Below are 10,859 nucleotides of genomic sequence, written 5' to 3' on the forward strand. Positions count from 1 at the left end.
AAGTGTGTAAAGAAGGAACTAAGGTGGCATTGAGACAAAATGACAATGATTGGTTTTGTATTATCATTTAAATTCCATTTAACACTTTTCCTAATTTGCAAGATTATTTCGCCTTATTTGACTAGAGATATTATTAGATAATGAACACATCTACATACTTTCTTGATCCTATTTAGTTGAAAGATGGTTATCAATTTAAAACTAGATGACCTCTCAATCGGAGGGTGATTCCCCGATATATGTATAAGCCACCTTGTATAGTCTTTCTGTAATAATCTCTCCTAACTAATGGGAAAGTAACTTCTTTTTGGAAAAAAAAAACTAGAAGATGACCTCGCACATTAAGCTATAAGATTTCACAACAGCACATATTGAAGTTGTCCAACGAAAATTTAGGAATGAATGTGCACAATGAATAATTTTGGAATCGACTATTGGTATCTCGTGAATTATTCGGCCAATCAACAAGAGTTATTGACTCAAAAAATAATTACTAGGATTAATTACAATACCTTCCTAGCAGCCTAAAAGCAATTTAAAAAACAGACAAAAGTTCCACCTGAGCCATTTAATTCATAACTAGTCCACGATCAATTTGAACAGTGCTATGTCATGCATTTAATCGACACAATAAACAAGAAGATTGTCTTTTCTCGCTATCACACGATTATGGCATCACAAAGAGCTATACAAATACTCACGAAGGACATGCTCTTTCTTGCAAAATAACTAAATATAACAAAAAGTAAAGCTATTAAATAGAGTAAAAAGGAAAAAAACAAACCAGAATTTAACGAGGTCCGACCAATTAAGCCTACATCCTCCAAAGCAGCCTGTTTTATTGAAAGTGGGAGAAAAGAATACAAGATTGGGATCCAAAACTAAGAGGTAGAGGAGCTTATTTATAACTCCCAAACCACCTCCCCAAATCCCCCATTTCCAATATGGGATAAAGGAATGGGCCAAAAAATCAACACTCTTGATATAAGATGGTAAAGGAGAATTTTTAGTACTCATTTGTTAGAAATGTTGTACAAATATAAAGAGATAAATCACACCCTTTACGCACATGTAACAACATGCTCTTGTCGTAAGAGAATTTATAATGCTCATGCGTAAGAACTTCAATGTACACATGCAGAGAAGTAAATATACATGTTCAACTCACATTCCCTGGTTGCCAATGATAGGGAAACCAAGAGAAACATGACAACTTGTGATAGTTGTATGGTTTCATACCTATAATACAACACATTTGGAACATGTATAAGAGCAAACCTGGGTACTGAAAAAACTTACTATCATCCCCAAATATCGAGGGAAATATGTGATAATATGATAGAGTTGCCAATAAAAGACCTGCAGTTTGCAAATAAATTTTTATTGAAGAATGATTAAAACTGGAAGACACAAAAATCTGTGGGACAAAAACATCACAATCAAGTGTTTCGAAGCACAATAGACCTATACAATCGGGTAAAGATATGAGTCTTTAACCTTATTGAAACTGATGGAGTGGATTCTATATTCTGAATTCCCCCCTTGGGGGGATTTCATTTACTTTTTTTCATGATGTCCTCAAATGCCCATCAAGTCTTTGTTATTTCCTCAAATGCTATTGATCAAATCCAAAAGATGTGCTGGGGGATTCAGTGCATTAGTAGATGGGTATGAGAGGTGTTTCAAAATCTAGTGACGGAACATAAAGATTATAGAAATAAAATCTAAAGCCTAAATCCTGATTCCCAACAGTATGAAAATAAAACCTAGATTAACAGGGAATCTGCGAACCTATGAAGAGCAACCTGAATACACCATAATCCTATGGAGAGGAAGCTTAATCCACCCTCACTCTGTTAGCAACAGAAAACACAAAGCTCGAATCCTTGATCTAACTAGCTTTAAAGCAATCTCTTCTTGCCTTAAACCAAATCAAGCATTAATTCATGTTGAAGGCAGTTGACAAAAAATTAAAATTAATGAAAACAAACAGAAATGCCAAAAATGCAAGACACGAGATAAGACCATGGCTCACTCTTCCATTAATTGAGCTGCATAAGGAGCATCCCATGAGTTAAACAGGCATCATGGGTGACGGAACCTGTTGTATGTCTCCCAGACTTGCAGGCTTTGATGAGATTAGAGTATTCCCTAAGCTCTACTCTCAAAAGTGAGAGCCCTTACTTGCCATTCTATAGGTCTTTCTAGGCAATACATGAGTGATAGATACCTCATCGAGGAGGTGCCTCTTATCTATTGGTCCTCCCTTTTCTGCGACTTAAACTCAGGCCAAAGCCAATATTTATTCCCAAAACCTTTATAACATGAGTTACACTGTTACGTGCACAAATGTTTTTGGAACTGTGGACATACAGGCTTGGCCCACAATTAGTTAAACAGCAAGCTATTTGAGAAATCCCATTGTCAATTCATCCTCCTTTTTATTAATATATGTGCTATTATCAATCAATTATAAGGGAATTTGGGGAAGTACTGAAAAATCGGGCATGTTTAGGGAAGTCCGGAAGAGAATGTTCTATACCTAGTGATACCCATGCAAATACATGTTGCCGATGATGTCCATAATCATCAACTGGTGATAGAACTGCTAACAAGGCACCTAACAAAGGATTGCAAACTATAGGAAGATTTGCAACATATCCACAACCATTAAACAGTTGAAGCTTTTCGGCAAAATACAAGGAAAAAAACCCAAGACCTGCAGATGACTCTGCAATAACAACGAAAACAAAAAATGGTCAAAAGAATGTAAGGCTAAATCGATTGGAACACATGAGAATGTAAGCTTAAAGCCAAGATGAAGAATGCATGATGAATGTCCACTAGAGAAATTTCTGTGACCGTATTTTAAAACTGCCTGCTCACCCGTGCACATAATCTCCAAACTGGCATTGCTACATATTTAATTTCCTGTCACAAAAGCTTATAATTTTCTAAAATATTCATGATAAGTTCTTATAGAAGCATGTTTAAACCATGAAAAATATGAGGAAATGCATATGCCTAAAATAGTAACTTACAGCATTCCCATTCGGGAAACAGCGCCAAAAGAAATCAGGACGGGATAGCCTAGAGCATTTTTTACAGCATCTGTGAGTACTGCAGTAAAAGAAACTGCAAAAAGAAAGAAAATTAATGAAACACACTGACATTGTTTTGCTTAATCTATGTCCAAACAAAGATAAGCATTTTTTGCTATTCTTCTTAAGCATTCATATAATAATAGACATGCATGTACTCTTACCAAGTGTTGTGTGATGTAAATCTGTTATATTCATAGTGTAAATAAAATAATTAACACCAAGGCAACCTGTAAAATAAGTAGATTAAGATGATTGAAATTTTTAGTATGAAAAATAATTCATATCTAACTGAAATAGGTGAAAGAACTTGAGCTTTTGAATGTTTACTTTATGGATGATGTTCAGAATAGTTAATATTATGGAGTACTAAACCAGATATACATGAGACATAGAATAATATACATACATACATAGGTAAGTATGTATGTACATTCATACATACATACACACATACACATATACATACACACATACACATATACATACATACATACATACATACATACATACATACATACATACATACATACATACATACATACATACATACATACATACAGAAACTACAGACATAAATAGAATCCTGCATGAGAGAAGGAGGCCTACAGGCAATGCTGCATTGGAAATTGTGTTTGGCTTAAGAGGATACATGTAGTAATCTATCATGGTTTTGCCCACATAATGATAGAACGGGTTTATTTGATCCAAAATTGCATCTAATATAGCAAGACCAAATATTGCAAGTCGATCAGAAAGATGAAAACAGCATAATTTGTACATCACCCCTCTTAACGTGCTTATTGTGGCTTCATCTCCAATGGTGTCTCCAAAAAACGTCTCCTCAATTATTTGGGGAATTCGGAATGCAAATCTTCCTGAAACATTAGGCCTCAACGCTTAAGATCCTTAAAATGAAAATATCTTTATGATTTCACAAAATGAATCAAGTGGAGGGCCAAGATGTTTTCTGCATTATATAAGAAAAGCCACATTGAAAACTTGATCTAACAAAGAAATATGATAAAGAAATGAGATTATCCACATTCCAATCGTTACATAGATTAGTACAAAAGAATCTGTGCCTACAGAGAGGCTGAGACACTTTTTTCAAGGAACATAAATACATGAAATATGTGTTTCAGATGCACCATTTCCCATTTCACCATTTCTAGAAGTGTGAAACACCATTTATTTGCGTCAAAACGTGTTCCTGATTACAATTTGAATGACCCTTATTTCGTGTCCATTGCCTTTCCATATATTATACTGTCCTGTATTGTATCATGATGTTAATATACCATTTCATTTTTTTGGCGCGCTGCTTTTCATGAAATAAGAGGGAGATATCACTGCCTCTTCAAACAAGGCTTTGGCACAGTACTCAAGGTAATGAATGGACTATGAAGACCAGCATTGATTGGGACTGTTCTTGCTAGAACCCAAGAGACATTGAGACTGTTCTTGCCGATTATATTGTGCTGATTTCTGACTCTCCGGAAGGACTACAAAGACATCTAAATGCCTTAAAACTATTTTGTACGGACAAAGGTTTGTCAATCAACATGGATAAAACTAAAGTGATGGTGTTTAACACCACTCAAGCATGGGTAACAAGATCAGAACCGGGATTCCTCTTGGGAGAGAAAAAGGTGGAATACCCACGCTCCTACACATACCTAGGAGTAACATTTACAAGGCCTAGGTTCTCCTTACGGAAGGCTGCTTGTGCCCGACTTTCTTGTGGATATGCAGCCCTTGGTGCTCTCGAGAGACAATGTGCACATTTGCAGTTCCAAGAGCCACGAACCAAGTTGTGGTTATTTGATACACTTGTCACAGCAACTCTTCTCTATGGAGTAGAAATGTGGGAACCAAGTCTTAACAAGGCAAATCATTGGAACGATTTAGAGAGACCTTTAGTGTCAACGATTGTCCCCATGATAAGGAGCAAAGCATTGGTGCCCCATGATATAATGCAGGCAGAGATGGGCGCAGCCCCTATAATCACCGAGGCATTGTTCCAATCAGTGACCTATATCCAACGTCTTTGGGAGTTGCCTAAACGAAGGTACCCAAGGTTGGCACTTATGTCATCAAGACAACTGGCTTAAAATGGAGACGTTCATTGTTGTTGGTCTGCTGAAATGTAGCAATGGTTTGAGTCACATGGCATAAGGATCAATGCACTACCCCTGTTCCAATATAGCTTGGACTCTGACCAAAGTGGAAAAGAACAGAGTGATCTGAACTGATATTATTAATTTGGAAAACAAGATAGCATGGATCAATCCCACAATATCACTTGGTACGAAAATGGCCCACTGAAAGACACTTTTTACACACATCGGAGGATGGATTCATCATCAGGCCACCTTATCTGGACATACATCTATCCTATGCACTACGCAGTGTGATAGGGCAGCTGTGAACTTCATCACATCAGTTAGAGATTGAGGTACGCAGATATACACAAATACCTCTAGAAGAAAGAATTTGTCAATTGTGTCATCAAGGAGTGGAATCCAAAGAACGCTATATTTATCATTGTAGTGTCTTTTATGAAATTAGATGGAGATACTATTGCCTCTTTAAACAAGGCTTTGGCCCACTACGCAAGGTAATGGAATATGAGGACCAACGGTGCCTAGGACGTTTCTTGCTAGAACTCAAGAGACATAGGGAAAAGTTGTTGAAGGACAATAGTACAACCACACAAACTCATCCATAAAGAACAATCACAACTTTCTTTAGCCCCATTACTCTAAAAAGACGAGACAACACTTAAGATGTAATCTCTTGCTTGGTCTTATAGGCCGTTTTGGCTTCTTAAAAGACGTTAATATATCTTTTTTCCCCAGGAGGCTGAATATGTTTGACTTTCACTTCAATATGCAAGCCCGGTATCTTTAAAAGATAATGTGCACGTATATTTAATTCCGAGAACTACGGATGAATTTTTGCTTGTTTGATACACTACTGACACCGACTCATCTCTACAAGGTGGAGGGTGGAAAGTTGCGGACCAAACCTTCAAAGGGAAAATAACTAGAGAGATTTGGAGCGGCTTTAGTCTCAATGATTGTACACATGGTAAGAAGAATAACATCAATGTCCCATTATATAATCTGGACTGAGATGAAATCAGCTAAGTTGTGCTTTGAGACACTGCTCCAATCAATGACTCATATCCAACAGATTTTAAATGGAATGCATCAAGATTGGCAGTTTTTCCATCAAAACAGCTAGTAGAACGAAGAGGTTCTCATTGTTGATATTGTTGAAATGCAAGAATGGTGTCGATTACATGGCATAAAGATAAATGCACTATCGCCTTCCAATATAGTTTGGGTTGTCCACTCTTAGACAGGACCTAATGGAAAAGAATAAAGTGATCTCACTTGCTATCATTAAATTAGAAATGAAAGAGTGTGGATCAGCCCCACAATGGTGGTTCATAAAGAGATGGCCCACTATAAGGTCATCGTTTACATTTTCCAAAGAATGTATTTAGGCCCTCTTCTATGGATACATGTACTCCATAGTGTGATAGGACAGCTCAGGGACCCGTCAACTAAGTTGAAGATTGACAGATGCAGATATGCACACAAAGCTTTGTCGGAATGGATATGGAAACTGTGTCATTGGGTTATCAAACCAAGGAAACACTATGTTTCCATTGTTCTGCTTTTTAGGAAATAAGGAGAGGTGCCATCACTTTTTTGAACACACCTTCGGTTCACCCCGCAAGGTATCGAATAAGAAGACTAGCAAGGTTCTTGTTAGAAATCAAGAGATGTACAAAGAAGTTGTTGAAGTACATAAATACAAGCACAACATTGTCAGCAAAGAACCATCACAACCTTGTTTAGCATCATCATCCCTCTTTCCATGCTACATTTCAATCTAAGGTTTTGACCACAAAATTTGGAAGGAGTTACTATAGATTAGGCTGTATGGAGGACACTTTTGTATGGGCCATGGCCCTGTAACCCTTGTTATCAAAGCAAAACCATTATCATCTGACACTGAGGTAATTCCCTTGATTTGGAGAACTCTCCATCTTGCATCTGCACATGCCAGAGATCTTTTGAAGGCAGAATTTTTAGTCCATCTAAGCTTGCAATGTTAAGTGCTGGAATATTTGTACCTTGGGGAGTTTTACTAATCTAGTAATGTCTCAAATATGGGACAACATTTAAAATGTAATGTCTCCAATACGAGACAACATTTTAAAATGTAATGTCTTGTTTGGACTCGCAGGAAATTTTGAGCTCTTAAACGCTATTTTGGTTTGTTGCTTTCCAAGAACAGACAACATTAAGAAGGATGTCTTGTTTGGTCTCATAGGACATTTTGTATCTTGTTTTGCTTTCTCTTTTTGTTTTTTCAAATGAGGATCCTGGATCCTAGTGGTAAGCCATGTTTTTACTAATCTGGCCACCTGGGTCCAAATCTCACTACTCGCACTAGTTTATTAGATGCCACTGGAGAATGTAGTCAAAGTCATACAGAAGGACAAAAAGGCTGACATTCACATAATCGGCAAGTATGCTAGTCGTGGTGGCTCCAATAGAAGGCTATACAAAAATTTTGAAAATGCAGGACAGTTTTTACAAACTAGGACAGCTGATTCAAACACAACCAGAAGTCAATTAGCTAAGTATGTAAAAGCCGTAACCGAAAGACAAAAAGGCTCACATTCACATAATCGGCAAGTATGCTAGTGATGGTGGCTCCAGTAGAAGGCTATACAAAAAATTTCAAAAATGTAGGAGAGTTTTTACAAACTAAAACAGCTGGTTCAAACACAACCAGAAGCCAATTGACTAAAAGCTGTACAGAAAGACAAAAAAGCTGGCATTCACATAATCTGCAACTATGCTAGTAGTGGTGGTTCCAATAGAGAAGGCTATACAAAAAATTTGAAAAATGTAGGACAGTTTTTACAAACTACTGGTTCAAAAACAACCAGACAATGAATGTAAAGGGCAAAGCTAAGGTTATCGAGATCCTTCTGATTAGGCTTTTCTTTCCCTAGTGTTTTTGAGATGAGGTGCAAAATTGATGCAAGAAACCTGGCCACAGTGGGGTAGTTCCTTGCCCCCCAAACAGGAAGAATAAATAAATAATTTGGAATAACCAAAGTATGCAACTAAAAATATGTAAGTCAAACCTAGTCTACTATATCTAAAAGCAACTACACTTAGCAACCACTTTATGTATGGCATGTGTAGAAGGATTATTTAACATGGACATTCACAAAAACGTGAATCTATTAAAAGATGTCCATGTACTACACAAACACAACACATCAGTTTTACTTTGTACGATATCCTCTTGATATTGCTCTGATTTGGAATATTGAAAGGATGCTGAAGAGATGTTTTGACCAGCTGAAACGGAAAATATTACTATCAAAGAAGAGAAATAAGAACTGATAAAGGTTGTCTATGTGATATTATGGTTTATGCCGTAAGTGAGAGAGGATGAAGACTTTGCAAACGAGTTGAAAATCAGATCACGGATCATATGCACACCAACACACGTCTGATGTCGTAAGAGGGCACGTTTTAGGATAGTACCATCACATGCTTTAACTTTTGTTTTGACGGGGTCAAGCTAGACCATGTTTTCTTGGGTGTCCTGCCATTCATTATAAAGAGAATTTCCTCTGTGCTTTCTTATATTCAACTCTTCTTGCACTTTTGAATGATTCATTAAATTATCCAATCTATCAGGCAAAGTAGATCGATCAATTTAGTATACCTGATTGACTTGCATAATTTAAAGATATTACACCATCTGATTGTAAAATCAACTTTAAGAGTGTGGTGAACACAGTATAATTGAATCTTTGGAAACTCCAAAGTATAGACTAGAATTATATGAGCATAAACCTGCAATAACTTAACGAGAAGTATTAATTTTGTCAACCATTTTATGATGGAATGTGTCACATCTTCCTGAGATTTCATTATGAAAAGAAAGAACGGTATATTAGCATCTCCTAAGAGGCCAAAACGGTCTACAAGACCAAACAAGAGATTGCATGTTAAATTGTTGTCTCGTATTTGAGACAACAAACCAAAATAGACATTTAACTACATAAAAAATAAATAAAAATGAAAGTGAGTAAAGAATCTTGTTCTCTATACATGTACGATTGTAATTTCTGTCTTCAAAATATCTCTAGCATAGGTGGGTCCACAATGGGGAGATCTCTGAAGAGAGGAAAGCACTTGTACTGGCTGGAGATAATGGACTTATTTTGATGACAAGTATGATGGGACTGTGGTCCAGATCTCTGAAGTAAGGGAAGCACTTGCATTGACGTGAGATAGTGGACTTATTTGTTTATGATAAGTGTGATAAGTAGTCATGAGTAGGAATGATGAGGCTAGAGAACGCAACGATTGTTCTTTGTTGATGAGATTATGTGGTTGTAACTTGTATTGTTGTCTTTCACGAAAATTTGCACAATAAGTTTACCTGGTGAAATATTGTCCTTAAATTTCTGAGAAAGCTTCTTTAGGGAGGATGTCAAAGAGACTTTCCAATCACCCAAAACAGAAAATAGTACCATAAAATATAAGAAGCAGGAACCAAAAGAGATGTAAGAGTTAAAGTGCACAATGATAGTACAGTTCAAGTCATTATCTCATCCAGTGAGGATAGAGATCGGATGACATATACATATAGCTTTAGAGACAGCATGTGCCTGCTTTTCCATCAAGGAGTTGAATCTGAGGAGCATTATGTATATCATTATCCAGTCTATTATAAGATTACAGGAAGATATCACTGCCTCTTTAGAGAAGGATTTAGACCTTCCGTTGAACGACAAAGTACAATGATAAAAATTGCTTAGCACTCTTCCCACCGGCAATAAGACAACAAAGAGGGCTTCTTGCGGGAAACGTTGACACTCAGTGACCCACCTAGACAGAGGACTCTGACAGATTTCTTCTGCACAGATACTACTAGGAGTACATAATCACAACTCAAAGGAGTCACAACAACTAGAGCCGTATGTGTCTGATACATTACTGCGCGCATACCATGCAAGAGCTCATACATTTCATATCTTTGTCTTTGTAAGGAATGGATAGTCCTCTGCTTGCCTGGTTTTGACTACCATGACTTTTGTTTTCCCTCTATTCAGGTATAGGCCATTCTCTTTACAAAATCCTCAACAATGTGATGTACATGTTGAAGAATGTTAGCATCACTTGAGAAAGCATAACGTCATCCACATAGAGGAGTAGCAATATACACATATTTTCCCGAGGTTTGTCCCAAACTTTTCTCATTTTCTCTTGATGAAGTGGACTTGGGTAGGCAAATAAATAGAGCATGTGAGTGAACAGTTGATTTGCCCCACGATTGCTTCCAAGCTGACCAGAGAACCTGTGTGGCACACATTCATAAAGACATGCTACTGCAGTTTAGTATTCTTTAGATATACCACGTTTTTGTCATATGTTCTCCAAGTCCAGTTCGTGGAACTATAGAAAATTGTTTTTTGAGACACAAGAATTGACAGTATCTTGCTGATAGCCTCTCTTCCATTATGACATGGATGGTAATAATATGATGATCTCTTATGGAGTGTTTCAGTTTGAAACCAGTTTGACCAATGACTCCTTTATGGTAACTACCTGGCCATTTACTGATTTTCTTTCCCATGATGGTTGACATATAGTTGGTCAATCTATATAAAGCCAGCATAATCGCTGTTTTATGTGTCATATTCAA

General features: G+C 36.9%; 1 protein-coding gene across 6 annotated transcripts; it reads right to left on the bottom strand.

Annotated features, from left to right (window-relative positions):
• Positions 1-2,021: 2,021 nt before the first annotated feature.
• LOC147867984 (putative lipid phosphate phosphatase 3, chloroplastic) lies at positions 2,022-9,053 on the bottom strand. Of its 6 annotated transcripts, none has more exons than XM_087315909.1 (3): positions 8,871-9,053; positions 8,426-8,497; positions 2,022-2,731 (listed from the first exon to the last, which is right to left on the bottom strand). In XM_087315909.1, the coding sequence occupies exons 1-3, from the start codon at positions 8,883-8,885 to the stop codon at positions 2,639-2,641; spliced, it is 180 nt and encodes a 59-aa protein (XP_087172035.1). In that variant the 5' UTR covers positions 8,886-9,053; the 3' UTR covers positions 2,022-2,638. The 6 variants fall into 6 exon arrangements, 3 of the variants coding, with proteins under 3 accessions (XP_087172035.1, XP_087172036.1, XP_087172034.1); XM_087315910.1 differs by lacking the exons at positions 8,426-8,497; positions 8,871-9,053 and adding exons at positions 3,042-3,120; positions 3,266-3,516; XR_015529404.1 differs by lacking the exon at positions 2,022-2,731 and adding an exon at positions 3,653-3,979.
• Between the last annotated feature and the right edge of the window lie 1,806 nt (positions 9,054-10,859).

The sequence above is a fragment of the Azolla caroliniana genome, unplaced genomic scaffold (assembly GCF_043228905.1).
Source record: "Azolla caroliniana isolate FFs.n. ecotype wild unplaced genomic scaffold, voAzoCaro1.0.p SCAF_2, whole genome shotgun sequence".
Lineage (NCBI taxonomy): Eukaryota > Viridiplantae > Streptophyta > Polypodiopsida > Salviniales > Salviniaceae > Azolla > Azolla caroliniana.